Raw genomic sequence first — 12,917 nt, forward strand, 5'->3', positions numbered from 1 at the left:
GCTGGCCAAGCGCTCTTATCTTCGTCTGAGCTCACTCCACCGCAACCCTATCAAAGTTTCGATTAGTGGAAAGAAAGAGTTTGTGGTGATGAAGGGTAAGAGGAGGGGATCAGGTGTGATGTGTTACACTTACGCTGCACCTCTCTCTGTCAACATCCTCTAGTTTATCTCCACCATTTCTACTGCGATTTTGTTGCTTGCAAAAGGGACTGCTGTTCAGAAATCATTTCTTGTTCCCTTATTTCTTCTACAAGCGCCGGTTGCCGTCATCTCATGGATTAAGGGTGAATATGGTATCTGGGTTGCATTCCTAGCCCTTCTTGTCCATTTCTTATTCTTTATCCGATTTTATTCAATTTACCAGTGGGGATCAACCCATTTCTCGTAATCTACCCATCGTTGAGGATGAAAGGGGTTTGGATCAGGTGCATGCAAGCACAGGTGGGTTGATGACCTTCAAAGAAGTGGTTGCGGAGCTCATGAGTGATGACCTCCAAAGATGCTTTTTACAAATGGACAGCAACACAGAGACAGAGACAGAAACAGAGAGAAAGAGGCGCAATGGAAAGAGAAAAGAAAAAGCAAAAGGATGTCTGGAAATTGAGTGGGAAACAAAAGCAGAAAGCAGAAAGAAAAGCAGAAAGAAAAGCAGAAAGTAAAAGCAAAAAGCAAAAGCAGAAAGCAAAAGAAGATAAAAAGAAGCAGACATAATTGCGGTGGTGATGGCATGCAGAAAAGGGAATTATCAAGGCTCATCCTTAAGTCCTTACCTTTTTGCGTTGGTAATGGATGAGTTAACAGGACATATTCAAGGTGATATTCCTTGGTGTATGCTTTTCGCAGACGATATAGTGTTGATAGATGAAACTCAGGAAGGGGTAAATGCAAAGCTTAACCTTTGGAGAGAAGTGTTGGAATCTAAAGGTCTTCGCCTAAGCCGATCAAAGACAGAATATATGGAGTGCAAGTTCAGTACAAATGGAGGCCAAAACGAGTTAGGGGTGAGGATCAGAGATCAAGAAATACCAAAGAGCGACCGTTTTCGTTACCTAGGATCTATCTTGCAAAAGAACGGAGAATTAGATGGAGATCTCAACCATAGAATACAAGCTGGATGGATGAAGTGGAAGAGTGCATCCGGCGTGTTGTGTGACCGCCGTATGCCACTGAAGCTCAAGGGAAAATTTTATAGGACGGCAATAAGGCCGGCGATGCTGTATGGCACAGAATGTTGGGCGGTGAAGCATCAACACGTACACAAAATGGGTGTAGCGGAGATGAGGATGCTTTGTTGGATGTGTGGGCACACGAGAAAGGATAAGATTAGGAATGAGGATATCCGGGGTAAAGTAGGAGTAGCCGAAATTGAAGGAAAGATGAGAGAAAATCGGTTACGGTGGTTTGGACATGTGCAAAGAAGGCCTACTGACGCTCCAATTAGAAGATGCGACTATGGGACAGAGGTTCAGGGCCGAAGGGGCAGAGGAAGACCTAGGAAAACTTTGGAAGAGACCCTAAGAAAAGACTTAGAGTACTTGGATCTAACGGAGGACATGACACATGACAGAACACAATGGCGTTCTAAGATTCATATAGCCGATCCCACTCAGTGACTTGGATTTTCCAAGTCTCCAACCGAGAAGTTTTCCTCATTCGGGAAATTAAGGGAACACTACCTCAACCTATATGCTCCACTCACAAAGCTTCAACATACAAGCTTCAACAAAAGAAAATTCAAAGAACTTAGCGAAGAAGGCTTTGGTGTATTTAACACAATACGTTGAAATGAAGGAAAACTTATTTATTGATATCCCCGATAAGTTACAAATATGTACATATACTGGAGTCAAATTAAACAAACAAGAGGGAGCCTTCACAAAGGTTGCTTAGGAGAAGTCTCAGCAGTCGGTAGAGCCCCAGAAAGAGAAGGCACCGGAGGGGGATCATTCGGAGCCTCAGTACTGGACAAAACCCTAGAATGAGGAGGCATCAGAGGTTGATCATTTGGAGCTTCATTACGCGGTACAGCCCCAGAAGACGAAGGCAATAAATGCCTTTGGAACAAACCCACAAATCTCTGATGATCAAGTAAAACCTGACCATCAGATTCTTTCATCTGGTCAAGCTTCCTCTTCATGTTTGTAGCATAGTCATGTGCGAGCCGGTGCAACTGTTTATTCTCATGCTTGAGCCCTCTAATCTCCTGTTTGAGACTCATCACTTCAGCCGCCAATGATTCAACTTGGCGGGTTCGAGCAAATAGGCGTTGGGCCATATTAGACACAGAACCTGCACATTGAACACTGAGAGCCAAAGAATCCTTAACAGCCAACTCATCAGACCGTTTGGAAAGTAGTCTGTTATCTTTGGGAGTGAAAAGGTTCCTGGCCACTACCGCAGCGGTCATATCATTCTTCATCACGGAATCCCCAACGGTAAGAGGACCAGTAGGGGAGACGAAAGATGGGCGCCATATGTTGTCTGGAGAAGGCGGGGCTGCCTCTTCAACAAGGTTCAAGTCAAAACGACGGTCGGAGGGGCCAGACATTTTCAAAGGTGTTGAAGAGAGAAGAGGTCGGACAAATCAAGATCTTAGAGGTGCAAGAATGGAGCTTCTACTGGTGGATATTCAAGTGTGCTTTGGAACTTAATGTCAGCCCCTATAAAAATCTGCACTCGACGAAGCTTCAGAAATCGAAGAGGCGCTTGCTCAGAAATCGAAGAGGCGTTTGCTTTCTCAAAAGCTGGGCTGCTCAGAGACCACGAGGGTCGATATCAGAAATCGAAGAGGCGTTTGATTTCTCAAAAGCTGGGCTGCTCAAAGACCACGAAGGCCGATCTCAGAAATCGAAGAGGCTTGCTTTCTCAAAAGCTGGGCTGCTCAGAGACCACGAGGGCCGATCTCAGAAATCGAAGAGGCACCTACTTTCCCAGCCTTGTCAGCACCTGTCACACGCACACTCAGCTTTGTGGAAATTATGGGCATTCTGTCGAAGATTTCTGACGAAGTAGAAAGCACATGAATCGCACTGTTCAATCACCCACTTCCCACACGCAACAGTAGCTCATGGGTACCACAGATAACTTTGCCAAAGTTCTCTGACAAAGTTGAGACACGTGAAGCTTGCAGCTCCCACTACATCGCTCTGACCAAGAAGGGTAAAAGAATTGCAAAGAAACAACACTAACAAAGTTTAAACACATAAATTTTGAAGATCTAGCTACCATATTATTACCCACAAGGGTAAAGGAACAGTACCACTGCTGGATAATTGGAAAGTCCCGGTGTGTCAACCTCTGTGCTTCGTGGCAAGGTAGACTAGCAAACATGCCCAACCTGTACTCACATTCGAGAAAACACTCCCAACAAGATTGCTTGCTCCAAAATCGAAGAGGCACCGCCCTCCGAATCTCGAGAGCCAGACTCCCAACATGATTACTTTCTCAAAAATCGAAGAGAGGGTAAAGGAACAGTACCACTGCTGGATAATTGGAAAGTCCCTGTGTGTCAACCTTTGTGCTTCGTGGCAAGGTAGACTAGCAAACATGCCCAACCTTTACTCACATTCGAGAAAACACTTCCAACAAGATTGCTTGCTCCAAAATCGAAGAGGCACCGCCCTCCGAATCTCGAGAGCTAGACTCCCAACATGATTACTTTCTCAAAAATCGAAGAGAGGGTAAAGGAATAGTACCACTGCTGGATAATTGGAAAGTCTCTGTGTGTCAACCTCTGCTTCGTGGCAAGGTAAACTAGCAAACACGCCCAACCTTTACTCACATTCGAGAAAACACCCCCAACAAGATTGCTTGCTCCAAAATCGAAGAGGCACCGCCCTCCGAATCTCGAGAGCCAGACTCCCAACATGATTACTTTCTCAAAAATCGAAGAGACACCGCTCTCCGAATCTCGAGAGCCAGACCCCCAGCAGGATTGCTTTCTCAAAAATCGAAGAGGCATCGTTCTCCGAATCTCGAGAGCCAGATCCCCGACAGGATTGCTTGTTCGAAAATCGAAGAGGCACCACTTTCCCAACTTCAAGAGCTGGATCTCCTTGGATAAAGCTTGTCTGTAATCTTCACACGCAACATCAGCTTTCCAGATACCACAGACCACTTTTTCAAAGTGCTCTGACAGAGTTAAAACATGTGAAGCTGGCAGCTCCCACTACCGTGCTATAACCAAGCAGGGTAAAGGAATAGCATTATTACTTGATGTTAGGGAGACTCCTATATATGTCGACCTCTATCCCTAACGGACAGGCAGACCTGCAAAAATGCTCAACCCTTTCTCTTATCTGAGAGGGCACTCCCAACGAAGCCTTTCGAAATATTCAGCTTTCTTTCCCCCCGATAATACCTCTGTAAACAAGCTATACTAGAGCAAGAATATCTCATATCATCAGGGTTAAAAGCAAGAGTATCCCATATCATGCTTTTTCCCTGTCTTTTCCTTTGGCCTTATTCTTACCTGCAAGACAAGGAGAAAGAGAGCAATCAGTCAGCACTTGGAATCAAGCTTCCAGCCAGGAACTGACTGCGTGGAACCCCTTACCTGATTACTTACCTGGCATTGCTCTCGAGTACTCATCTTCAACATCTTATGCTTCCAGGGAAGATACCGCATCTGCCTGAGGAACAGATAGGGCAAGTGAGAAGGATACAAGGAAGCATGTGGAGACAAGCGTAACAGCACACGTGTCGATACATCCACTACTCTGTCAAAAGCAAAAGTATCCCATATCAGCAGGGTCGAACGTACTCTAGATTTGATGGACTTGTTTTGACCCTCAAATTCTTCAGTCGGCCTTATACTTTGGAGGAAACCAGAAAACCCTCCAGCCCAGTTCAAGAATAAGCCTGTGGAAAGTTACTTCTTCAAAAGCAAAAGTATCCCATATCATCTCTCCTCATTTTTCTTCTATTTATCCTTCATGCTGCCTGCAAGATAGGGAGAATGTGAACAATCAGCCGGAGCTCTGATTGCTTACCTTGTCTGTCACCTCTTTCAGCAGATCCCCTAGCTCGGCGACTTGGGGGACTCCTACTACATGGTTTGTATCGCGCTTGACCAAGCATGAAACTACAAGTAAGCTTCAAGTGAAATTGATACATTACCTTGTGCATCTCCACCAGTTACAGATACCACCCCTGGATGGAGGAAGAGTACTTCCAGAGAAGATGCCACATCTACCTATGAGACAGATAAGGCAAGTCAAGACGATACCACACTCCGGTACTTAGAAGTTTCGTGGCTACGAGATCATTCTCCCACAATATTTCCTAATGTCATTTGTACTAAATCATTCACTTGTACTCACTAAAGGAGAGCTTGAACCTATGTACTTGTGTAAACCCTTCACAATTAATGAGAACTCCTCTATTCCGTGGACGTAGCCAATCTGGGTGAACCACGTACATCTTGTGTTTGCTTTTGTGTAAACCCTTCACAATTAATGAGAACTCCTCTATTCCGTGGACGTAGCCAATCTGGGTGAACCACGTACATCTTGTGTTTGCTTTCCTATCTCTATCCATTTATATACTTATCCACACTAATGACCGGAGCAATCTAGCGAAGATCACAAAAAGTGACCGTTTTCGCTACCTAGGATCTATCTTGCAAGAGAACGGAGAATTAGATGGAGATCTCAACCATAGAATACAAGCTGGATGGATGAAGTGTAAGAGTGCATCCGGCGTGTTGTGTGACCGTCGTAGGCCACTGAAGCTCAATGGAAAATTTTATAGGACGACAATAAGGCCAGCGATGTTGTATGGCACAGAATGTTGGGCGGTGAAGCATCAACGTACACAACATGGGTGTAACGAAGATGAGGATGCTTCGTGGGATGTATGGGCACACGAGAAAGGATAAGATTGGGAATGAGGTTATCCGAGGTAAAGTAGGAGTAGCCAAAATTGAAGGAAATATGAGAGCAAATCGGTTCCGGTGGTTTGGACATGTGCAAAGAAGGCCTACTGACGCTCCGGTTCGAAAATGTGACTACGGGACAGAGGTTCAGGGCCGAAGGGGTAGAGGAAGACCTAGGAAAACTTTGGAAGAGACCCTAAGAAAAGACTTGAGTACTTGGATCTAACGGAGGACATGACACAAAACCGAGCGCAATGGCGTTCTAGGATTCATATAGCCGACCCCACTTAGTGGGAAAAGGCTTTGTTGTTGTTGTTGTTGTTCGGAGACATCTGTATAACCCCATCATAGGGTAATCCAAAAAAAAAAAGGGCAAGCTCAAAATAATGGGCTGGAATGTTATGTGGAGGGCGAAGGCCCATATGTCCAAAAGAGCCAGACCCTTTATTATCACCAACCAGGTGATCAAAAGTACGTCCAGTACTACAAAATAAACTATTCGGCAGCTTGCCGCTATTATCACCAACCAGGTGATCAAAAGCAAGGTATAAAAAATCGATGATATCGAAAATATCGGTAGTCCAAAAACACGGAAATTTCGATGGAAATATTGGGATATAATCGATATCAATAAAAATTGAATAAAAACCACGGAAATTGTAAGAAAAGAGGGAAGGAAAGAGGGTTGCTCTTCAAAATCCACAGTACACAGAATGACACCCCTCTTGCACCTAGTGTGAAGCAACGAAAGAAGGAAGGAAAGAGGGTTGCTCTTCAAGCTATAGTCGATGAGCTAGAAGCTCAAAACAACAAAATAGCAATGAAGAATGAGGTCCTCCAGGAGCAGTATGAGAATCTCTTTGAGACGCTCCACGAAACTATGCGTACTCAAACACGCGAGCTTGTTGCCTCTGTGGACATCAACCATCATCTGGGTGCCCCCCAACACGGAGGGTCATCTTCCTTCGACATGGGTATCCTTGATGAGGAGCGAGCTAATCATCAAAACATTGATCAACATGAGACTTCTCTCAACCCAGCTGCTTCGACCCGAAGCAGGAGAAGTAGAGGAAGACACCTCATTGCAAAAGGGTTGGAAGGATCGAAAGCCGTTTATCGTGACTGCCAAGACTTCCTAAAGCAACATCGAGAGAATCCCCTCCATATATGCTCGAAGATCAATGACCCAAGGGTTTCTGAAAGACTCGGTCCCCTCCCACGACCCAGGCTAGCTGCCAATCTAGGGAAGGAACGACATGTCCTAAAGGAACATGAAGGTACATAGGACTCTGAGGTATTCCGACAGACTCGCCCAAGAAGTCAGTACGGCGAGTCCAAGGAAAAATCACACGCCCTTGCTTAAACTTTCCTACTTCAAAGAGGCGATGGAGACTTACAAAAGAAAATCTCAGTGGTACAGGACTCCACTCAAGACCCCCTTGTCTTACAGCTCCTTGAGGAAGTAAACAAGTTGAAGGCCGCACGTCAGGCCGAGATACCTGACTGGAACCAACCCAGGCCTGGCCCTCTCACAAGGAGGATCCTTGACACCCCCTTCAAGCGAAGACAAAACAAAAGCTTGGTTTACAACTCTATACTGGAAGGGAGGACCCAATTGAACACCTTAACCTCTTTGAGTCCACCATGGCATATCGGATGCACACCGACAAAGAACGATATCTTCTTTTCCCTTCCACCCTCTCTGGCGGAGCTCTAAACTGGTATTGTCGTCTTCCACCTGAGACAGTAGACTCATTTGAGGAACTAAGGAAAATGTTTGTCTCTCAACACATCTTCCAGACCGATCGTTTACATTCTGCAGATGACTTGTACACTATTCGCCAGAAACCGGACGAGTCACTACGAGAGTATGCTAGTCGTTTCAGCCATGAGTATTCTCGCTGCGCTAAGGCAGATGACAAGACTGCCCTCAAAGCCTTCACGGCAGGCCTACGTGATTGTTTCTTCAAGTACATGATCAATGCTAACACTTGGAAGACTTACTCTGAGGTGATGGCACATGCTTACAACCACGCCTCCGCCGAGGCAAGGACATATCAAGGGAAACCCCCCACAACCACCCCTTATCAGCAAGTAGGGAATAGAAGCTAGATCCAACCAAATGAGAAGACCTCAACCTTCCAAACGACATCGGTGCCTCCCCTTGCCTTACTTAATACTTTGCCAAGTCAACAGACATATCAATCTCAAGGCAAAAGGAAAGATTTCCATCCTCACCAGTCTCATTTTAGTAAAAAGTGTAAGGGACACTACCGTGATAACAAAGGGTATCACTATGATAATCCCTGACCCCAGGTAGTCAACACAGTGGGTCAAACACGTGTCAGGACAGCCCCTACCCCGAGGTATGAGGTATACACACCTTTGAATGCCACATGTGTGGCCATTTACCCCAGCATAGCACACTTGATACCAAAGCCAAAGCCGAGGCACCCGGATTACAAGCCCACGAAGAATACGGGCACGTTTTGCTGTTACCACGAGCATAATGGCCATGACGGCGAGAAGTGTATTACCCTTCGTGATCATATTGAAGTTTTGGCACGTGAAGGAAAAATTGATCAATTCCTCATTCACCCTCCAAGGGGTAACCGTAACCAATGCCAGGTAAATGTGATATATTCCATAAGTGGTGGCACACCCATATCTAAATCTTCCAACAAGGTCATGAAAAATAGTGAACGAGCTTTAAGGTCTGGCCACCAAATGTTTCATGTGGAAGACATCAAGGGAGGTAAGTATCAAAAGCCTAATTGGGATCCAATATGTTTCTACCCTGAGGAAGAAAGCGAAAGAAATTTTGTGAAAAACATGTTCATTTGAGCAACATCTATATAGCATGCAATTAACAATTAAAGGCGGAATCATGCTTGCATGCACTCAAAAACAAAACATTACCCATGAAATTCAAAGCCTAGTAGTTAGGTGAACCAAGACTCAACTCAAAACAAAGTGAGTTGAGAAATTTATACCTTTGTTGATTCCTCTTTGCATAAGCAAAGGATAATCACCCAAGAGATAGGGCCTTCATTCCTTGCTTCTTATCTCCATGGATTTGGATGGAAGAATTGGTTTCTCCAAGTTCTCAAAGTTGAAAACCTCTAAGTCTCCACACCAAGGAACGATTGATGAAGAAATGAGTGACCTAGAGGAAGTAAGATTGCTAGCTCAATTCCTCTAGGGTGGCCGGCCTCTTAGAGAGAAAAGAGAGCTTATGTTCTCATCTTTTCTCCAAAAGAAACCCTAAATGAATTTTAGCTATAAAGTCATATTTATACCTATATTCATTGGAGTGGTAAACTTGTAATTAAGTCCAAAACCCACTCCTTTATCAATATGGCCGGCCATAGGGTTTCATTGGGCTTTTTAGGCCTTTGTGAATTATTTGTCATTAAGTTGTCATACAACTTAAGTCAATGGGCTTGACGTTCGAAGCCCATTGGGCCTTGAGGCCCAAAACTAACCCGTGGTCTTTTAACGAACTTTATTCGTTTGATTAATTAACATATTAATTAATCCTTGCCATAAATAATTAAACCATTTAATTATCCTTACTCACCTCCTTTGTTTCTTCAATCTCTACCTAACACGGTGTACGATCCATTAGGTTCCTTTTAGCGAGGCAGTGGGCGATTAGAACTCTTTCAAATCGATTGTGAATTGAAACTTACTTTCAATTCTCCCTTTAGTGATTATACACGTTTAGGGCTTTCACAAACCATGAGTGACACCTAGCAGTATATCATGGTTACCCAAGCTAATCAGAAGAGGTGGAGAACCTATTCAGTTTAGGATTACAATGCAATACGGTCTTTCTCTAATACAATACTCTTGACCACATTGTTTGGTTTGATAGTTTATTCATGTCAACTATCCAATGTGATTCATTTACTTATATGATTACCTTGAATGTGATTTGGAACGACTTCTTAAATCTCATTCATACTCTGGCCAGAGATTCTTAATCACATCATAGAGTATTCTCCCTTAAACAGTTTGAAGGTTAGAGATCCTTTGTTGTGCATTCACTTGCCTCCATGGCTAAGCGGCTTAACCCCAACTATGTCGTGGACACCCGCGAATGGAGTGACTTTGACATAATCAAAGATCAAGGACCTAACCACAAGACAACTATGATGCCTCAGGTCAAAGGACTACTTTGCATTATCCCAACCATGAGTTCTCATGTGACATGAGTATGAGAACTCTTCGTTGATCGTGTTCAGTGAACTCATTCCTTATTGAGCACCTACGTACTTGTCTTGGTGTCAGTCATACCAATGACTCGAGACCAGTCACTCTCACTAAGAGAAGACATAGCACATACTGATCTTAACGGACTGTCAATGCCCAATTGGCAATCCTATGATCAAGAACGTTTAGGATATGTATACGAAAGAGAATGGTCTCATAAATCTAACTTGTTTAAATTACATTCTCCTAATTACATATTCCTTGGACTTATCGTTTAAGTATAGAACATTTATATGAGACGGCTTAAAACAATAATCTTTGCCCTTGATATTAAACTAGATTAGTTTAACATGTGAAATGTTCGTAAAGTATCATCACATGATTGGTTTTAGGGCACATTTCCAACAGAAAAAGGTATCATCTACCCTCACAATGACCCACTAATCGTGGAAGCTCACATAGCCAACTTTGAAGTACGACGAATCCTGGTAGACATGGGGGCTTCGGTCAATATCATGTTTGCTGAAGCTTTCAGGGCACTTAATGTAGCTGAACACTTGCTTGACCGCTCGATTTCCCCTCTGATGAGCTTCTCCGGAGATATCGTGCAACCTTTGGGGAGCATACACTTACCTTTCACCATTGGTATAGGCCCTTACACAGCTACCATTACAATTAACATCTTGCTGGTTGATTGCCCAACGGCATACAATGACATCTTCGGACGCACAGGCATCAATGATCTCAAGGTCATGGTATCCACACATATGTTGTTGATGAAATTTCCAACCCCCTATGGCAATGGTTACATCAAAGGAGATCAACTTAGTGCACGATCATGTTACAACACTTTGGTCAAGCAATAGCACCTGCATGTGCCCAAGGAAACCCTTTCTATACATGACCAAGTCATAAAGACCAGCCCAGACGAAGCCAACTTGGATCTTCACGGTGGCAACAATCAACCTGACGATCCTCGAGATGACTTTTTCACCCAGCAAGCACAACCCGCTGAAGAGTTGAAGAAGGTCTCTATCTCAAAAGATTATCTAGATCGCATGGTGAAGATTGGTACCACCTTGTCACCACCCATTCGGTTGGCATTGATCTTTTTTTTTTCAAGAGAACACTGAGGTCTTCACCTGGTCATACGAGGACATGCCAGGCATCTCTCCCGATATAATCTGTCATCGCTTAAGTATTGACCCCAAAACTAAGCTAGTGAGACAGAAACGAAGATCTTATGACGCTGAATGGTATGAGGTAATGAAGGCAGAAGTTGAAAAACTCAAAAGCATAGGCTTCATCCGCGAAGTCAATTATCCAACGTGGGTAGCAAATGTTGTCTTTGTTAAGAAGAATCCGACCAAGGAAAGTCTCCTGCTCCAAAAGGTCTTGTGGAGAATATGTGTCGATTACACCGACCTAAACAAAGGATGCCCGAATGATAGCTTTCCTTTCCCTCTCATAGACAGACTTATAGACTCTACGGCAGGGTGTGAACTCCTGAGCTTCATGGATGCTTACTCAGGATACAACCAAATCCTCATGAACCCTCTGCACCAAGAACACACAACCTTCACTACTGACAGATGACTGTTTTGCTATAAAGTCATGCCCTTCGGCCTAAAGAATGCAGGAGCGACTTATCAGAGACTGGTCAATTCAATGTTCGCCGAACAGATTAGGAAGAGTATGGAAGTTTACGTTGATGATATGCTAGTCAAGAGCAAACATGTTGACCAGCACATCACCAACCTATCTAAAACTTTCACCATTTTGAAGAGGTATTGAATGAGGTTGAACCCCAACAAATGTGCCTTCGACATAGGCTCTGGTAAATTCTTAGGCTTTATGATAAGCCAACGAGGCATTGAGGCTAATCCTCAGAAGATCAAAGCAATCCTCGATATGAAGGAACCAGTAACTTCGAAATACATCCAGAGCCTTACTGGCAAGGTGGCAGCCTTAACTAGGTTCATCTCTAAAGCCACAGACAGATGTGCTCATTTCTTCAAAGCACTTAAGGGAAGTAAGAAGTACATTACATGGACTGATGAATGTGCTGAGGCATTCAAGAACCTCAAAGACTACATGAGTAAAGCCCCTCTGCTCTCCAACCTGAGGTTGGTGACACTCTCATTATCTATCTGTCGGTATCGGCTTCAGCAGTAAGTTCCATTCTCATTCGAAATGATGGTAATGTCGAACAGCCTGTCTACTATGCTAGCAAGGCCTTACAAGATACGGAGACACGATACTCTAACATTGAGAAATTGGCTTTAGCATTGGTCATGTCTGCTCGAAAACTTCACCCTTACTTCCAAGCACACTCCATCATCGTGCTTACCAACCATCCTCTTCGACAGATACTCCAAAGTCCTGACACTTTCGGGTGAATGGTCAAATGGGTGATAGCATTGGGTGAGTTTGACATCTCATACCAACCAAAGCTAGCTAAGAAGGGCCAAGCAGTGACAGACTTCATCGCCGACTTCACATATCCTGTTGACATTGTTTGTACGCCTAAATAAGTGGTTTCATTACCCTCAAAAGCTCAGAAAATAGAACCAACATCCCCAACATGGAGTCTATATGTTGATGGCTCGTCCAACCAACAGCGTTGTGGAGCAGGACTAGTCCTTACGACCCCTGCAAAATGGCGATGGAGTATGCTCTTCGTTTTAAATTCAAGGAGTGGAACAATGAGGCCGAATATGAAGCCCTCCTAGCAGGCTTACGTTTGGCCAAACACCTTGAGGTTAAATGAATTGATATCTTCAGTGACTCCCAATTGGTGGTTAACCAAGTCACCAACAACTTTGAC

At 44.1% G+C, this 12,917-nt stretch overlaps 1 protein-coding gene across 1 annotated transcript; it reads left to right on the forward strand.

Moving 5' to 3' along the window:
* The first annotated feature begins 749 nt into the window (after positions 1-749).
* On the forward strand, positions 750-6,191 carry LOC126601113 (uncharacterized). The gene is made up of 2 exons (XM_050267778.1): positions 750-1,463; positions 6,021-6,191. Exons 1-2 carry the CDS (start codon positions 786-788, stop codon positions 6,099-6,101), a joined length of 759 nt encoding a protein of 252 aa, XP_050123735.1. The 5' UTR covers positions 750-785; the 3' UTR covers positions 6,102-6,191.
* The last annotated feature ends 6,726 nt before the right edge of the window (positions 6,192-12,917 follow it).

The sequence above is a fragment of the Malus sylvestris genome, chromosome 15 (genome assembly GCF_916048215.2).
Source record: "Malus sylvestris chromosome 15, drMalSylv7.2, whole genome shotgun sequence".
NCBI classification, from domain to species: Eukaryota; Viridiplantae; Streptophyta; class Magnoliopsida; order Rosales; family Rosaceae; genus Malus; species Malus sylvestris.